Source organism: Cebus imitator, unplaced genomic scaffold (genome assembly GCF_001604975.1).
Source record: "Cebus imitator isolate Cc_AM_T3 unplaced genomic scaffold, Cebus_imitator-1.0 Scaffold124, whole genome shotgun sequence".
Taxonomy (NCBI): Eukaryota; Metazoa; Chordata; class Mammalia; order Primates; family Cebidae; genus Cebus; species Cebus imitator.
In genome coordinates, this window is record NW_016107439.1 from 84,485 (window position 1) to 104,309 (window position 19,825).

Genomic DNA, 19,825 nt, shown 5'->3' on the forward strand with positions numbered 1-19,825 from the left:
GCTCACTACATGGGTGATGGGATCAATTGTACAACATCACACAGTATACCTATAATAACAAACCCCACGTGTACTCCTGAATCTAAAATAAAAGTTGAAATTATAAAAACAAAAATATACCAAATTGTTAAAAATCCTATCTCTAGAGAGAGTAATACAAAATGGAAGTAAATTTCTCTTTTTACTCTATGTCTATATTATATGATTTTTTTTTTTTTTTTTTTTTTTTTTTTTTTTTTCCCCTCCTTTTTTTTTTTTTTTTTTTTAAGAGACAGGGTCTTGCTCTGTCACGCAGACTGGAAAGCAGTGGTGTGATCACAGCTCACTGCAGCCTTGAACTCCTGGGCTCCAGTGATCCTCTTACTTCATCCTCCCAACTAGCTGGGACCACAGGTACATGCCACCATGCCTGGCCAATTTGTAAATTTTTTTGCAGAGATGGGTAAGACCTATCTGGTCTTACCCAGGCTGGTCTTAAACTCCTGGGCTCAACTGATCACCTCATCTTGGCCTCCCAAAGTGCTGGGATTATAGGCATGAGCCACCATGCCTGGCCTATGATTTTTTATTAAGAGCAAAATAGCAATGATCATAGCTAATACCTACTAAGAGCTTACGATGTACCAGGAATGCTTCTAAGTTCTTTATATGTAATAACTAATTTAATTTTCAGAAAACCCTAAGAAGTAAGTACTAACACTATTCTTACTGTACAAATAAAAAAATCAGGGAACAGAAAGGTCAAGTAATTTGCCAACAGGTAATAGGAGACAAAGATGGATCTGAACCCAAATAATCAGCCTTCAGAGTATACACTCCTGACTGCTGTTATACAACTTTTCTAGCATATTATTTTGTAATGTTTTTGTAAGGAGTTGTAGTCTTGCTCTGTTGCTCAGGCTGGAGTGCAGTGGCATCATCATGGCTCACTGCAGCCTCTAACTCTTGGGCTCCAGTGATCCTCCCACCTCAGCCTCCCAAGTAGCTGGGACTACAGGTTCGACCACCATCTCCAGCTATGATAATTGTATAAAACAGTGTATTAGGCTGGGCATGGTGACTCATATACTTGTAATCCCAGCATGTTGTGAGGCTGAGGCGGACACATCATGAGGTCAGGAGTTGGAGACCAGCCTGGCCAACACAGTGAAACCTTGTCTCTACTAAAAATACAAAAAAAAAAAATCAGCTGGGCATGGTGGCAGGCGACTACAGTCCCAGCTACTCGAGAAGCTGAGGCAGGAGAATCGCTTGAACCTGGGAGGCAGAGGTTACAGTGAGCTGAGATCACGCCACTGCAGTCCAACCTGGGCAACAACAGCAAAACTCCATCTCAAAAAATAAAAATAAAAAATAAAAATAAAAACTTAAAAATAGCATATTAAAACTGTAATTGACATAGTTATTTATATAACACAACATATCCCAAATCCAGTTTGATACATTACCTGATGATTAACACATGTCAAATGTTCAATAGTTTTCTCTAATTCCGATTTTCCATAAAGACCCATTTCCTCGATACGCTGAAAAAGAATGTTAAAGAAAATGTTTATTTGTATCAGATAACAAAACAAAACCATCACAGTAAGCAATGCAAGTCTACAGTTCTATTATGTTGTATTTGTCCTTTCATAAAACACAGAAATGTTTTAGAAAGTAAGACATTACTTTCTAAAGAAAGTCATTAGACATTTTACAAAAGTGATGTTTTTGGTTAAAAAAGGCACAATAGGTTTCTCATCTTTTACACTCTCTACCTCCATGTGTGATTGTAGTAGAAGACACAGATTGGTAAGGATTCATTTATAAAGATATATACAGATTAATCCGTAAGAGCACAACTATAAAAGGACAAAGCCAGCGGGTTAAATAAAAAGCTCAGGAGCATGCCCTCACAAGAAGAGATGTAAGAGAAACAGAATGCAAAGGAAGACAAGACAAGATCAGAAAGACACAGGAAACAGAATACTACAGGGCCATGTAAGAGATGCGAGTTTGAATAAGGGGCTGGCCAACAGTATAAACACAGGGACTATTTTTCTGTTAACTTCACTTTACCCAACTTACTGCTGCTAAGTCTAAAATAAACAATATAATTTGGTGTTCACTGAGAGGTTTTCTAGCATGGATTCATATCTCTAACCATGCTATTCATTAAAAAGAAACAGACACATCTGATGTTCGGATTATACATGTGGTCGAGTCACTGTACTGTATGTATTTATTAAATCACTCAACAAGTATTGAGTATATACTCTATACCAAGCACCAAGTAAGGTATCAGGAATACAGTAGTGAGTAAAGTGGATAAAGTCTCTAACATCACAGACACTGGAGCCCAGTAGAAAAGACAAAACCTAAATAAGGGCTCAAAATAAAATCCATGAATATTCTGCTAGGAATAGGAACTTTATGCCAAAATATCCAAAGGGAATCTAGATTCTGGGGTTCATTTCCTATCAAAAGACACGGTGTTTGACCTGGACCTAAAGGATAAATGGAAATTAGCTGGACAAGAAGATTGGAAGGTGTGAAGGAATCTTTCGATAGTCTATGTAGAAGGTTGGAGGCAGGAAAAAGTCCATTAAGCTTGGAGTCTTGTGAACAGGGGAGACGAGTTTAGGGGAAAGAAGCCAGACTTTGAGGCAGGCAAGGGCCAATCACTGAAGTCCTCAAAAACAACTAATGGATTTTAAATTGGAAGTGATATGATCAGATTAATATCTTTGAAAGATAATTCTGACTTCAGTGTAAAATATAGCTTTGAGAGAGGCAAGATTAGAACAGGGGCCATTAATACAATAATGCAGGTGAGAGAGAACAATGACCAGACCAGAATGGAAGCGGGGGAACGGAAAGAAGTAAACAAATTCAAGAGAAAGTAACATGAGCCCAGAAGCCAGATTCTTGCAACTCATAGCTGGGTGACCTTGGGCAAGTTATTTAAACTCACTGTAACTGAGATCTCATCGGTAAGCAGTACCTATTGAATACAGCTGGGTGAGGTGGCACTTTGGGAGGCTGAGGTGGGTGGATCACTTGAGGTCAGGCGTTGGAGATCAGCCTGGCAAACATGACAAAACCCCTGTCTACTAAAAATACAAAAAGTGGCAGGGCATGGTGGTGGACACCTGTAATCCCAGCTACTTGGGAGGCTGAGGCAGGATAACTGCTTTAACCTGGAAGACAGAGGTTGCATGCAGTGAGCTGAGATCAAGTCATTGTACTTCAGCCTGGGTGACAAGAGTGAAACTCTATCTCAAAAAAAAAAAAAAAAAAAAAAAAAAAAAAAAAAAAAAAAAAAAAAAAAAACGGCTATTACAGGCCAGGTGCAGAGGCTCATGCCTGTAATTCTAGCACTTTGGGAGGCCACAAGGTGGGCGGATCACCTGAGGTCAGGAGTTAGACCAAGCTAGCCAACATGATGAAACCCTGTCTCTGCTAAATCACTTGAACCCAGGAGGCGGAGACTGCACTGACCCAGGATCACGCCACTGCAGTCCAGCCTGGGCAACAGATCAGAGCGAGACCACCCCTCAAAAAAAAGGCTATTGTGAAGATTTACTAAGACAACCCATGTAAAAACCACTTAATAGAACAAAGCCTCTCACATGGCAAGGGCTTAATACAGCTAAATATTATTCAAGAGACAGATAGCACTTATGGGACTTGGTAATTGAGAGATAGATATGAGCTTTCAGGGGAGCTCTTAGTGATAGATGATGCTTGGATTTGACAACTGGTTAGACAGTGGAATAATGGGAAATACTGGAAGAGGTTTAAGGATTGCGATTAGTTACATTTTTAAGTAAAAGATCTGTTGTAAACTCACAAAATCCTGCCTCCTGTAACCCAGAAGGATTCTGGTAATATGAATGTTGTTTTTTCCAAGCTTTCAGTACTACTGCATTTTTAAAATCCTATTTTTACATTCTTTGGTCATTTCAAAAGATATGGAAAAGGATAAGTCAGTAGCTTGTGCTAAAAGCTGCCATACTGCACAGAAGTTTCCCATTTGGCAATTTTAACACTTATTTTTATAAGAAAACACTTTCTGGAAGGCAGTATTCCAAAAGATTCCAATTAAAAGTATTCTTAAACTGTTATATTTAGGGTGAAATTTTAACTGAACATTGTGACATAAAGACTATGCTTATAATACTAAAATGTTTTTATTTCTAATTTTAGCTGCTGCTTTCAAAGCACTAATAATATTGATTGCAAGTAAACTATGGGCTCTATAATAATAGAATTCAGTACTTATAATGTGCTAATCATTGTTAAGTGCTTTATATGTATTAATATACTTATATTTTTGGAGATTATAAAAGAAACTATAAAGTACTGACCCTAGATATGGCACCGAATGTACAAGCAACAAAAGAAAAAAATAGTTAAGTTGGACTTCATCCAAATTAAAAAATTTTGTTTTTCAAAGACGTCACTGAGAAAGTGAAAAATGACCCACAGAATGAAAGTATTTGCAAATCACATATCTGATAAGGGCTGTATCTAGAATATATAAAGAATGTTACAACTCAATAATAATGAGACAACTCAATTTAAAAATGGGCAAAGAATCTGAACAGACGTTTCTCCAAAAAAGGATATAAAAATGGCCAATGAGAATATGAAAAGATGATCAACATCATTAGCTCCAAGGCAATGCAAATCAAAGCCACAATGGAGGGCCGGGCGCAGTGGCTCATGCCTGTAATCCCAGCACTTTGGGAGGCCGAGGCCGGCAGATCACCTGAGGTCTGGAGTAGGAGACCAGCCTGGCCAACATGGTGAAACCCCATCTCTACTAAAATTACAAAAGTAGCCGGGCATGGTGGGGCATGCCTGTAATGCCAGTGACTTGGGAGGCTGCAGCAGGAGAATTGCTTGAACCCAGGAGGCTGAGGTTGCAGTGAACCAAGACTGCGCCATTGTACTCCAGCCTGGACAACAAGAGCGAAACAATCTCAAAAAACAAAAAAAGCCACAATGGAGACTACTTCATACCAACCGGAATGACTATAATATAAAAGGAAATAGTACGAAGTATTGGGGAGAACATGTAGAAATTAGAAACTTTATTCGCTACTGGTGGGAATAAAAACAGCTTGGTTGCAGTGGTTAAAGATTGACTTATCATATGACCAGGAATATACCAAAGAGAAATGAAAACATATATCCACACAAAAAGCTGTATATGAGTTCCTAGCAACATTATTTATGGATGAATCTTGAAAACATTATGCTAATGAGTGAAGTCCGACATTTAAAAGTCACATATTGAATGATTATATGAAATGTCTGGAGTAGGCAAATCCATAGAAACAGTAATGGACTGGTGGCTGCCTATGGCTGAGGGGGATGGCAGAAATGGGGAGTGAGGCTACTGTGTTTCAGAGTTTCTTTTTGTGGTGATGAAAATGCTCTAAAATTGACTGTGGTGATGGTTAGTTACACAAGTCTGTGAGTATACAGCTCTAGTCTTTGGTTTATGGGGTTTATCAGGCCGTAACCCCAGTATAAGTTAAGGAGCATGTAGACTTAACAATGGCTTAAGATTTTTCAATGTAAGACTTTACAATGGGTTTATTGGGGTATTGAATGCATTCCTCCTCCCATTACATTTTTTACTTACAATGGTTTTACTGGAATGTAATCCCATTGTAAGTCAAAACCAATGAATTGGTATACTTTAAGTGAGTGAATTATATAGTGTGTGAGTATCTCCATAAAGCTGTTACCAAAAAAACAAACAAACAAACAAAGATAATGTCTTCCCATATGAGAAACTTCCTATTAAGTTCAGGGATTGGCAAACTTTTTAGGTAAAAAACCAGACAGTATATATTTTAGGTTTTCTGGGTCATACTACAAAAGAAGCTGCAGATAATACATAAACAACTGAGCAAGGTATTCCAGTAACACTTTATCAACAATGAAATATTCTTCTTAATCCATTCTTAACCCGCAGGCCATGCATAAACAAAGTGATCTGGATTTGGAATAGTAACTTCAAAGGAAAATGTATACAAATACCTCTTCTTCTCAACAAGTTACCTTTCAAAAACATGTCAATCTTCTTACCTCTAATTTTTCTTTTAAAGCTTCCTTTTCTGTCATAATTCTTCTTAAGTCAGATAATGCAAGCTCTTTTTCCTTTTCCATAAGACTAACAATATTATGGGGTGTTGTGGTTTGGGTGGATTCCTGTCTTAGGGCGGATAATTCTTCCTGAGCCTTAAAGAATTAAAAGAAATAAATTAAAAAGGCACTTTGGCAGGGCGTGGTGGCTCACACCTGTAATCCTAGCACTTTGGGATGCCAAGATGGGCAGATCATGAGGTCAAGAGATCGAGACCAACCTGGCCAAAACGGTGAAACCCCGTCTCTACTAAAAATACAAAAATTAGCCAGTTGTGGTGACATGTGCCTGCGGTCCCAGTTACTTGGGAGGCTGAAGTGGAAGAATCGCTTGAACCCAGGAGGTGGAGGCTGCAGTTAGCCAAGATGAGATTGCGCCACTGCACTCCAGCCTGGTGACAGAGCAAGACTCCGTCTAAAAAAAAAAAGGCACTTTGGTAAAAGATATAAATAAAAAATACTTTGGCTATGTTCCCAGTTAAAAAAAGGCATACTGAACACATGCTACCTTCACTCTCTTCCCAAATCCCAACAAAATGAGAGTAAAAGGATTAAAATAGTAAGAATAATAAAAAAAGACAATGGGATCGAGGGAGGCACCAGCCACAATATGTTGGAAACTAGACAGCAGACAGACAAGTAGAATTAACTAGGCAGACCCAAGAAAGCTGAAATGTAAGCCAGCGATGGGGAAGGCCCAGAAGTGGGTCAACTGACACTGCAAAATCCCCCCAAAAAACTCAAAAAAGTGACTCTTTCAACCTGGCCTTTTAATTTGCATGCCTCCTCCCCTTCTCAAAATAGCAGGATTTCATGAGAGATGGGTATGTGAACAAATATGGGTGACAGACGGCATGCTTCGCTCAGACCTACCTTGCTCTCTGACAACTGAGGCTTTGCTAATGGGGCCAAGCTGAACACCAATTCCCTCTTCCTAGAGTACAGTATTTACCGACTAAGTCCTAAATAGCCAAAATATCCAAATAGTTGGTGCCACCACTGTTTTGACAAACATTTCCCCATACGTCTGAATTCTAAGCATAAATTTGGCTCAGAGTCAAGCTGAGACCTGCTCCAGGTAGTTTTAAAAAATGGAGACTATTTCTAACTGATCTGATACATAGATAGGCTAGAAAAGGGAAAGAATGTGAAAAAACAAGAGAAATATCTGCCTGAGAAACAGGATGATAGTAGAAACTACTACTGCTAATTTTAATTCTGAGGCAATATCACAGGTCCATATATTATAGTAATGTGAAGGATATACACCAGCTCCATTATAGTTAACTGGTTCTATGCAATCTACTGGCTTAATTATAATAAGTTTCTTACTTCATTATATAAGACACTTAGTTTATCTCTTTCTGCTGTCAATAATTTAACATTGGACTGTATATCCTCCATATATTTTTCAAATCTTTCTAGCATATGTTGAAGTTCATCTCTTTCTCTTGTGATCTGATGAATTTCTGAATTGTAATCACCCTGAAATAGAATTAAAAAATAACAGTTATCATGTTATAATCATCACTACATGGTTGTCACAGGATACTGATGAGACTGACTGAAAGATGCTACTGGACAAAAAGAACACAAGTGCCTTTAATGTGATTAAGGAACACAGTTTTAAAAATCTATGATGAGAGCAGTTGAGAGTACTGGCAGTACTGGGGCAAATTTCCTGGTCTTCAAGTTCCCAGAAGAGACTTAGCTGCCAATGGCATGACTTGATCAGATCCCATGAGATGCTTCAACTTTTATTCTCACAAAGTTGTTCATATAGTGGTTCTTAAAGTGTAATCCCCAGACCAGAAGCAGCAGCAGTATCTAAAAACTTGTTAGACATGCAAATTTTGGAGCTTGGAGCCCAACCCAGACCTACTCAGTCAGAAACTTCAGAGTAGAGCCAAGTAACTGTATTTTACCAAGCCTTCAAAGCGATTCTGATGCCTGGTAATTTTTTAGAGCCACTAGTTAGTTTATCTTCTACAGAGAAGGGGCCAGGAAGTTATCTGTGTATCTGCTCACCCAGTACAGGTTAACTGTAACAGCCTAGTACATTCCTCAGTGTTTTCTATGACTGAATCTAAATTAATACCCCAGGCAAACCAACTCCCAACTGTCTCAGCTTCAGACCTACAGGAGGCCTATTTATACAGTCAAATGAATGTAAATATTTCTACCAGGCAGTGTATACTAAGAATATTCACTGAATAAGCAACTACTTCCAACATTTCTACAATTTAGTACAATTCAAAAGATGCCCACAATTTAGTACAATTCAAAAGATTCACTGTCTTCATCACTATGGTAGAAAATAAAGATGAGGGCATTCTGATTCTCCCCATGCACGTGTAAATAAATGTGTATGTCTTTTTCCTATTTTAAAAAAAAAGATTAAATGTAGACTTGGGATCTATGGTATCTTAATCTTATAAGTACTAAATGTAGAAGTAACAAGCAGGGCTAATTTAATAATATGACACACTGAAAAGAGTCCTGGCCTTTATTATTCAATATCTGTTGTGCCAATATCACATACAATGTAGGTTTGGTAAATAATAGGTATCTGTGAGGTACCTCTCACCTGCATTTGGAAATAAGTAATCTCTTGGTTAAACAAGCAAAACAAAGGCGTGATGGATAGGATTAGTTATCTAAACACTTTAAAGGACAAGATGGTTTATAGTACAAAAGCAGATTAGGATTTTGAGACTTAACCAAGGTAACCGTAAAAGAAACTGTGTAACATAACCATATCTACATTTAAAAAGTCTCTGCCAGCTGTGGTGGTTCACATTTGTGATCCTAGCACTCTGGGAGGCCAAGGCAGGAGGACTGTTTGACGCCAGTTCTTGAGTTCAGGACCAGCCCAACTAATTTTTTTGTATTTTTAGTAAAGGCAGGGTTTCACCATGTTGGTCAGGATGGTCTCGAACTCCTGACCTCGTGATCCACCTGCCTTGGCCTCCCAAAGTGCTGGCATTACAGGAGTGAGCCACCGCGTCCGGCTGGAATGTTTTAATAACCTATTGCATTGCATGGTAACCAGTTAATAATAACATACTGTATACTTCAAAATTGCTAAAAGATTTTTAACATTTGCACCACAAAAAAACAGTAAGTTGGTGAGGAAATAGACATGTTAATTGGCTAGACTGAATCTTTCTACAATGTATACATAGATCAAAACATCCAACTGTACTCTATAAATAAACATATTATTTGTCAATTAAAAATAAAACCAACAAATTATCTCATTTAGTCTTTACAAGAAGTTGTAGCCACTTTCCCCACTCTGCAAATGAGGGAAACAGAGCTCCATGAAGTTAGGTAACTTCTCCCATGTCATAAAGCCAGTTTGTGGAGCTGCAACTTATGTTAGGCTCCAACTGCAAAAACACTTCTGCCTACACCATACTCAAAACTCACAGTGGGAACCAGGGTGAATACAAGGTGAGGCGGACAGTACCCACCCTACACAGGCAATAGAGAATTGATATTAAAAAGTATCACCAGGCGCAGTGGCTCACGCCAGTAATCCCAGTACTTTGGGAGGCCAAGACAGGCAGATCACTTGAGGTCAGGAGTTAGAGACCAACCTGGCTAACATGGCGAAACCCCGTCTTTAAAAAAAAAAAAAAAAATTTTAAAAAAAGTATCAATTTTTTTCTGAGTTATTACAATCCTAACCAACTGTGCCTAACAGTTTGCCATAAAGCAGGGGTTGAAAACCCAGCTAATACCAAATCCGGCTGTAGAACGGTCTTTGTTGTTTGCCAACCAAATGTTCCTGAACATGTTTAAAACAGCTAATTTTATGGCGGGCACCATCGCTCACATTAGCAATCCCAGCACTTTGGGAGGCTAAGGCAGGCAGATCACTTGAGATTAGGTGTTTGAGACCAGCTTGGGCAATATGGCAAAACCCTGTTTCAAAAAAAAAAAAAAGAAATTAGCCAGGCATGGTAGCATGTGCCTATGGTCCCAGCTACTCAGTAGGCTAAGGTGGAAAAATGGCTTGAGCCCAGGAGGCAGAGGTTACAGTGTGCCAAGATTGTGCCACTGCACTCCAGCCTGGGTGACAGACTGAATAAATAAATAAAGTAAAATAAAATAGCTAATTTTAGGTGGGGAATGCACTTCCTAGTTCCCAGTACTCCCAACTGTCTTACATCCCACCTATTTCATTCATATATTTACCCACTATTCTCTATCATGCCTGCAATTTATTACTGGGGCTCTAAAATGCTCTGAACACCCTGCTTTTCTGAACTCTAGAAAATAAATTCTTTGTCTACACCAGGTACCATTACAACTTCGACAATGTAAACAAGTTGAAGGGGAGAAAAATTTCACCTAATTTTACTAGTGCCTTATCAATCTCTCTCACACACTTGTCTTTCAAATGTGAATCCAGCACAGAGCAACTGAATCAAATATTTTGGTTAAAAGCTCTGAGACATTTATCTCCTTAGTATTTCATACTTGATTAAACTGATCATTTTGTGGGAGATTCCTCTATAAAACAAAAATGATCAATTTAGTCACTTACTTTTCCTGAGTCCTAAGTACATATGGAACTTAAAAAAAATTCAGCAACATATAAATTACTAATGACTTGTACTGCATTTTTCCACCAATTCTTTTTTTTTTTTTTTTTTTTTTNTGTCACCCAGGCTGGAATGCAGTGGTGAGATCATAAATCACTGCACCCTTGAACTCCTGGACTCAAGCAATCTCCTTCCCTCAGCCTTCCCAGTAAGTGGTACTAGAGGTGCCTGACACTATGCTCAGCTAATTTTTTACTTTTTCTTTTGTAAAGAAGGAGTCTTGTTGAGTTGACCAGACTGGTCTTGAACTCCTGGCCTCAAGTGATCCTTCCGCCTTGGCCTCCCAAAGTGCTGGAATTACAGGTGTGAGCTATCACGCCTGGCCTCATTCTTATAATTGATAACATAGTATAGTGTTTATTTACTGACAACTGTAAATCAAAATTCAGCCATTAGTTTATGAGGTTAAAAAATGAAGTCTAATCAGAAGACAAAACTGTTTGACAATGGACACAAGATCTTCAGGGAAAACCTGACAAAACTGGCAAATTCAGCCAAGGCTGAAACCAAATGTTTTGAGTTTTGATGGGCTACTCCCCACTACCAGATTTCCCCTAATTTTACCTAGTATGTAGATAAAGTAAAGTCACATAAGCCTTTCAAGACTCCTGAACTCCAAAGCTTAAAAGAAGGAATATCTGAAGAATTCAAATGATACTCACAAAACACTAAAAATAACTAAGAGCTAAAATTTTAATCTCTCATGAATCATGGTCAACTTTAATACACACAATAGCAGATGCAACTAGAAAATGACATAAAGCGAACATTTTTGGATCATCAATTTCCAAATATGGTTGCAGACGACAAACAAAACAATCTGCACAGCACCCACTTGCCATTTCTATCTATCTCCCCTAGCACAGTTAATAGAGAAGATGCTTGGTCAGCAGAATGTAACACACCTTCCTAACTGGTCCAAGGCTGGAAATGATATGAAACCACGTTGCCTGCAATGCATATAAAACCACTCTGCTATGAGAGAAAATGCAGCTGATATAGAAAGTAAACTATGCCTGCGCACAGTGGCTCACATCTGTAATCCCAGCACTTTGGGAGCTTGAGGTAGACTGATCACAAGGTCAGGAGTTTGGGACCAGCCTGGTCAACATGGTGAAACTCCATCTCTATTACAAATACAAAAATTGGCGTGGTGGCACATGCTTGTAATCCTGGCTACTTGGGAGGCTGAGGCAGGAGAACCACTTGAACCTGGGAGGTGGAGTTTGCAGTGAACTGAGATCACATCATTACACTCCAGCCTGGGCAATGAAGAGTGAAACACTGTCTAAGAAAAAAAACAAGAAAGTAAACTCTAAAAAGAGAGAGAATATCCAACAATGAGTCCTGGAAGCCCAGGTGCCACTACACTTCTTCTACAACTCAGCTATTCAGCCCTTCCTTAATTTCCAGTAATCAACATGTTATAGTTTGTTCTTAAGTAATTTTCCTAATTAATGCTGCATTCCTACAATACAGGCCATGGAAGAAAACAAAAATCAAAATCAGAACTTTTTCAAAGCAAGAATAAATAAAGTTACATTTAATATAATAATAAACCAGCAAAGTTAATTCATAAAATGTTTTATGGCCTTATCACTTACACTTATAAAGGGACATTACCTTTTCTGGTGTTCTAAATATTGAACTTTTTTCACGTGCACTATAATTTGCAGAGCAAGATCTTCGCTGTATTATATGTTGGAGTCTCTCTAGCTCTTTCTTATAATAATCTCGTTCTTCTTCTATACCTTTCAGAAATGTATCTAAACGAGAAGGTGACCTGTCTCGACGTTTTATTCCATGTTCTAGTCTCATCCTTTCAACTTCCAAAGTAAGTTCTTTTTCTGCAAATCAAAGTGATTAACTCTTAAAACAGTGTTGCATATGTAATGTTGATTAGTCAAGTAAATTATATTAATAACTTTTAGAATGAGAGCTACTAGAAATCATAGACTGTTCTTCTACATATCACCTGTAAGTACTAAATCTATTGAAGAGGTAAATATTCAGAAGAAAAAAGAAAAAAAAGAAGCAAAAATTAAAAGTTTAAATAAAGTCCAATATGTCCAAGTCCCCCTGCTTTTGTCTTATTATAAGGTGGGTACTACTCAGTACCACAAAATGAAGCAATAAATTACCACATGGTACTTTCCCGGGATCTGAAAATGTACTAAAAGAAAATATATCTATAAACAATCATAGTATGCATAAACAACATTAAGTTTGAATTTAAAACAGCATACACATATACAAAGAGAGTTAAATAACTCAAATAAATATTATTATTAGCTTTTACCACAGAAATTTCCTCTTCATGAGTCAAAAGTAACCAAATACTGGCAATTTCACATAGTCGAACCTAATTTAATTTATGTTCATTGCAACTTTGAGGCATGGAATGATTTTCCTGATGTATCTGATTTACTCCCATCTCTTCTTTCATTCATTCAACAGATAGGTATTAAGCATTTACTATATGCCCAGCACTAGCTAAGGATACAAGTATGAAAAACATAGCCAAGGCTGAACAACTATTCTAACTGTAGTAGGATAAAACCTACAAAAGGATAGTGTGCAGTGCAAACTCGAGGATGAATTGGCAAATTTGTCCCAAGAAAGAATGACCAAAGAGGTAAAAAGAAAGTAGGAGAGTGGGAAAGAATGGCCAACTAGGTTAAATGCAGTCAAATAAGCAAATGAATGAAAAGTATCCACTGCATTTAGCAAAATGGAGGTGAATGATGACTTTAACAAGAGCAACTGTGTTGAAGAGGTGGGAACAGAAGCCAACTGGAGTGGACTGAGGAGCTGTGGGGCAGTGGGTGATTAAGCAGAACAGGAAGTGTGGATGACCTTTCAAGATGCTGAAGCTCTGAAGGGAGGAGAAGAGTGGCTGGATAGGAATGGGTCAAAGTTTTTGTATTGAAGTTGGTGAAGAACTTTCCTCAATAGGATGAAAGAAAAAAAAGAAAAGAAAATTTTTTTAAAAAAAAAAAACAAGAAATTGGTGAACAGTAAGCGTGTCTGAAAGCCGATGGGAAAAAATAGTACAAAGATTACAATTACGGAGAAGAGATCATTAATTTGTAAGGTATTTAAAATCGGAGAAGTTATGACCCAGAGAATAGATGGAGCCACTGGTCTTTCCTAAGAGGGACACTCCTGACTGAACAGGAAGGAAGAAGATGCACAGGTTTTTAATCTGAGGCCAGAGGACTGAGTGAATGCCTGCAATGGCTTCCCTTCTTTTAGGAAAACTGGAGGTAGGATCATCTACTCAGAAAGAGGGGGGTAATGGGACTCACAAGTTTATTGACAATGCAAAACATTTCAAAATATTCCCCATGGAGAATGGAAGATCAAATGCTAAGAGAAATAATGTAAGATACAGCACTGAGTGTCTTGCTGAGGTTCAGGACCATCTAATTTACAGTGCTCTCAATGTGCCTGGTACACACTCAAACAGCTGCCCATGTGTAAAAGGGTAGAAGGCTAATTGTTTGGCTCATCCATGGCTGAGTATCTGGCAGAGGAATGCACCCAAAACACAGGGAAATGAGAGTCTGAGACAGCTGAAAGATTACGCTCAAATGATAGGTCACAAAGAGCTATCAAAAGAAGTATATTTTAGACTTTTATACATGGTTCTAAGCACTTTAACATATCAACTCATTTAATGATCAAAACAACCTTTCAGGGTAGGTGTCATCATTAGCCCCACAGATAGGGAAACCGAGGCACAGAGAGCTTCAGTAACATGCTCAAGTTACACAGCTAGGAAGTAGAGAGGAGGTCAAATAGATTATCCACATGGGCCTAGGATACGGTCTCTTCTTAATACAGTGCACTGGCTTTCTTTCACTTCCTAAGACACACCGTTTGATGGCACCAAGCTTCTCCAATTGCCAATTCCTCTGCATAGAAAATTAGACCCCATCTTCATATTGCTGGTGTCTTGTCATTGAGCAGTTCATTCAATCTCTAGCACGTCCTCCCATTCTAATTGAATACATTTTATCAACTAAAATTAGCTTCTTCTCTTATGTGCCACTAGTGTGTTTCCCTAACAAGAAAAAAAGGCTCTGCAAGAGCAAGGCCCTTATGTATTTTGTTTGCCACTATATACCCCAGCAGTCAAAACAGGGCCTGGCACACATCCACAAAGCAGGTGATTAATAAACATTGGTCAAATTGATGAATGAATGAATTCTTATGTTCCTTATGCCAAGTCATTTAGGGCTGGTACCTGCAGAAAGTTAGCCTATCTCAATTGTGTGTGTGTGTGTGTGTGTGTGTGTGTGTGTGTGCGTGTGCGTGTGCGTGTGTGTGCGTGTATTTTAAGATAACACAACTGAATTTCCTTGAAAAGATTCTGTACTTCAATTTTCCACTATCAAAATAGGCTTCCCTTTAGTTTTATTTAATTCTATTATTAGTCTGTCTCAAAGAAGTATACATTTCTATTGGAAAATAATCAAGCAGGATTCCCTGTATAAACTAGTCAAAACATAAAAATTCTAAGGTCCTTGAGGGAAAGATTTCTACTGTATCTACAGTACCTACTGTGGTTTCTGGCTAATGGTAAACACTCAAATATTTATTGAATGAATGACTGAATGAATGAAAGATTATCTACTAAGAAAAACATTACATCAAGAGGAAATCACAATCATTTTTTAAGTCATCAAAATTTGACATCTTACCTGTAACTGCAAAATTTTCAACTTTTTTGCTAAGTCTTTGCTTTTCTTGTTCAAGCTGATGAACAACAGTTTCTAGATCTGATTTTACAAGGAGTTCATCACTCAGTCTCTCCTTTTCTTTATGGCATAAGTTCAATTCCTGCAAATTGTAATGCTATAATTAAGATTTCTAACATCTTTATAAAATACTATCATACTTAAAAGTAAAATAGATTTTTATAAGCACATTTATATAACAGCAACTTACATGTGTGTGCAAACACTTAATTAGTCAAATATATGGTTTCAATTAAACTTAATTATCATTTGTAGCTGAAAGTACCGTAAAACACAAATATTAACAATGTTTCTTTGTGGGTGGGAGAATTATTAGATTTTATTTTCTTCTAGTTTGGCATGTTCCCCTATTTTTTTCTAAATAAACATGTACTTATATGATTTAAAAAATTAAAGCTTTTTCATGGTTAAGAGAGCAGTAGTAAGACAAAATCTTCTCTAAGACCACCACATACAGTGTATCTGTAACTATGCTGGTTATTCTCTCAGCCTCATCTGCACAGCAAGGATAAGACCAGGACACTAGGGATTCACTGGCGAGGATGAATCTACGGTTATGAAGTATTTTCCATGGTAACCAGCATGTCCCTATAGTAAGTACTTAATAAATGTTAGCTATCAATATCATCCTTCTTATCTTAAAAATACATAGAATCTTGCATTACTGGAAAAAATAAGAAAGGTAAGAAAGTATGGCAACATGGCAACATCTTATTGTCAGCCAACACTAGTGAAACTTGGTCACAGTTCTAGACAAGTGTTATGAATCGCATCCAACATTTAGTGCATATACAACTAGCAGTGAACAAACAGCAAAAATCCCTTGCTCTCATGCTTCCTTTTAAATTGACATATGCCACCAGAACACTCCAGCTAGACTGTGTTAAAAGTATACATAAAGAAAGAACTTGGAAATTAGTATTTACCTTTCTTTCCAATCTTAGAGAAAACTCTTCCAATTCAACAGGCTATTTTTAAAAATCCCCAATCATTTGCGTGACTACTTGGTTTCTACCTATAAGCAAGACACTCTTTCTGCTAGCTCCAGACTTTAGGACTATATACTTTTTCTGTATGCTATATTTAGGCTTCTGTTGGGATGATCACTTCCTCAATCATTTGAAGACTACCAGAACAAGAAATATGACTAGGAAAATGGTTTGTATTACCAAAAAATCTATTAAAAGAAGACTGGGCTGAGCACAATGGCTGATGCCTGCACTCCTGGCACTTTAGGAGGCTGAGGCAGGAGAACCCCTTGAGCCCAGGAGTTTAATACCAGCCTGGGCAATATAGTAAGACCTCATTTCTAATTAAAAAAAAAAAAAAAATGCTAGGCACAGTGGCGCATGCCTGTAGTCTTAACCATGCAGAAGGCTGAGGTGGGAGATCACTTGAGCATAGTGGGCTCAAGGCTACAGTGAGCTATGATCATGCCACTGTACTCTAGCCTAGGTGACAAGGCAAGACCCTGTCTCTAATAAATAAATAAATGAGGATGGAGTGCCTTTTGTAATAATCAACAAGTATTTCAAGTAATTAATTTCTGGTGTTAATACTAGTCAAGTTATAAAGTAGTTACAAGAATGTAAAATTTCTAGCAACTACCTACTATCCATAAGATTAAAGAACTATAAAAATATAAACTCGCATATCCATATAGTAGAATATTACTCAGCCATAAGAAGGTATGAAGTGCTCATACATGCTACCACATGCAAGAACCTTGTAAACATTATGCTTAGTAAAAGAATCCAGACACAAAAATATATGACTGCCTTTATATGGAATGGCCAGAACAGACAAATCTATAGAAATAGAAAGTAGATTAGTGGTTATCAAGAGCTGAGTAATAAAATAAGGCATAAAAAGTTTCTTAATGACAATGCTGGCAATTCAATATGAAATAAACTTACCAGTTGAAGTTTTGCCATTGTTTCTTCAAGATCCCGCATTTCAGAGAGCTTTCTTTTAATCTCTTTCTAGGAATAAAAAGCCTATTAGGTATATACTTAAAAGTCTAAGAATACTTATCACTAAGTCACAATGCAAATAAGATCAAGTGATTTTGCGAGTATTTCACATTTCCTCTTACCAGTGAGATCTGAGGCTTTATCCCTAATAATTAGTTTCAATGAAGAGGCAAAATTGAGGCTTCTCTTTAATCTCTGGTATACTGAATGTTTACAGGGGCCTGCCTGGAACATCTGAAGGCCACTTAAACATCTTGTAGGATCTTCCCTGGGCCTCAGATTTTGGGGTAATCTAATGGCACTGTCATTTCCTGAATTTCCTAACCTATTTGCTTTCTCCACACCTGCTTTTACCAACCTGGATCCCATCTTTACTGCCACTGAGAGAGCAGAATGCCAGGATCAAAATATTATGACCCAATAAGAATATTTTGTTGAGCCAACTTGTTATTTCTGAGCATTTGCAATGGGACATGGGAAGCTGTGTTTAGTATGCTGTGTGTACAACCATAGAAGATGCAAAAGGTGGTGGAAAAAGAGAGAAATGAGATACAGGAGTGTTGCAATGAAACTAAAACCACAAAAACAGAATTTAAACTGCACTTATTATGTCCTTTTTCAAGATTGTGTTGGTGGTCTGGGGTCCTTTGAGAATCCATACGCATTTTAGAAGTTTTTTCTATTTTTGCAAAAAAGCGCCACTGGGATTTTGATAGGTATTGCACTAAATGAGTGGTATGGACACTTTAACAATATTGAGCCTTCCAATCCATCGACACGGAATGTCTTTCCATTTACTTACGTCTTCTTTAGCTTTTTTAGCAACGCTGTATAGTTTTTCAAGTGTACAGGTTTTTCATCTCAATGGTTAAGTTTATTTCCAAGTATTTTATTCTTTTTGATGCTATTGCAAATGGGATTACTTTCTTAATTTCCTCTTTGGATAGTTTATTCTTAGTATATAGAAAAACATCTGATTTTTGTGTGCTGATTTTATATCCTGCATTTTTGCTAATTCGTTTATTAGTTCTGGTTTTTGTGGAATGTCAGAGGCTTTCTACATATAAAATTATGTCATCTGCAAAGAGATAATTTTATTCTTTCTTCGCAATTTGTATGCCTTTTCTTGCCTAACTGCCCTGGCTAGGACTTCCAGTACTAGGCTGAACAGTAGTGACAAGAATGGGAATCCTTCCTTGTTCTTCATCTTAGAGGAAAAGCTTCTAGTTTTTCACCACTGAGTATGATTGTTTGCTGTGGGCCTTTCATATACGGTTTTTTAAATATTGGGGTAATTTCCTTCTAGTTCACTAATTAGTAGAAATGGCACTGTATAAAATCAATTTGGTGATGTAAAGCAGTGGTCTTCAAACTGGATTATACTTACTCCTGGGATAAAATGAACATTTTCCAAGTATTATATAAAACTATGGTATGCACATAGTTTTAAGGAATCAGCATCTGAATCCTTAATTTGCATATTCAGTGCTTCTTAAAAATGATCTACTTAAGAACTTGTCTATGGCCCAAGTATCATGTGAGTTCTGCATTCCTACTCTCTCTTTTATAGCTGCCTTTCTCTCAATGTTCAAAGAAGGGCATGTATCTCATTCATGCCCCAAAAGCGTACTGTCTCAAGATAAAAAAAAAACTTTTGGAGTACTAGATCAAAAGATAATCTGAATGTTGGGGCTGGCCAACGGCTTTAAATAAGACACTATTTTCTCCCACTATATTTCATTAAGAGATACATGTATTCCCAATAAAATTTTACTATTTTATTCCATAAATATCAACATTTGTGGTATGTCACTTTAACACTCTGAGATAGATGTATTCCCAACACAATTTTACTTTTTTATTTCATAAATATCAACATTTGTGGTATATTTGTCACTTTAACACTCTGATAACTAATAATTGTAATGATAATACTATTCAGACAAAAAGGTTAACACCTTGAATCTTACAGTTATGGGAAATTTTTAAAAATTAAAAATTTCTTTTTTTCCCCATCAGATAGGCTGACAGTATTTTTTAAATAAAAAAAATTCATTCTTTTATGATAGCGTGATCATGAAAAGATTTTCAGGCATAAAACTAGTTGAAATAGGATAAAACTCTGTGGAAATTTTAAGAAGAAAGGATCATTTAGATTTTACTGGCTATAATTAAAAGAACAATTAGGTAGGGCCGGGCGCGGTGGCTCACGCCTGTAATCCCAACACTTTGGGAGGCCGAGGCGGGTGGATCACGAGGTCAAGAGATCGAGACCATCCTGGTCAACACGGTGAAACCCCGTCTCTACTAAAAATACAAAAAATCAGCTGGG

At 37.4% G+C, this 19,825-nt stretch overlaps 1 protein-coding gene across 5 annotated transcripts in view; it reads right to left on the minus strand.

The window, feature by feature from the left end:
- CEP135 (centrosomal protein 135) overlaps positions 1–19,825 on the minus strand; it is an 80,362-nt gene that overhangs the window by 41,579 nt on the left and 18,958 nt on the right. For all 5 annotated transcript variants that reach the window (XM_017540218.2, XM_017540219.2, XM_017540220.2 and 2 more), the window contains 6 exons: positions 17,437–17,502; positions 15,464–15,602; positions 12,381–12,604; positions 7,477–7,629; positions 6,088–6,240; positions 1,449–1,526 (listed from right to left, as the gene is read on the minus strand). In XM_017540218.2, coding sequence (XP_017395707.1) covers positions 1,449–1,526; positions 6,088–6,240; positions 7,477–7,629; positions 12,381–12,604; positions 15,464–15,602; positions 17,437–17,502 — 813 coding nt within the window. The remainder of the gene's footprint in view (positions 1–1,448; positions 1,527–6,087; positions 6,241–7,476; positions 7,630–12,380; positions 12,605–15,463; positions 15,603–17,436; positions 17,503–19,825) is intronic.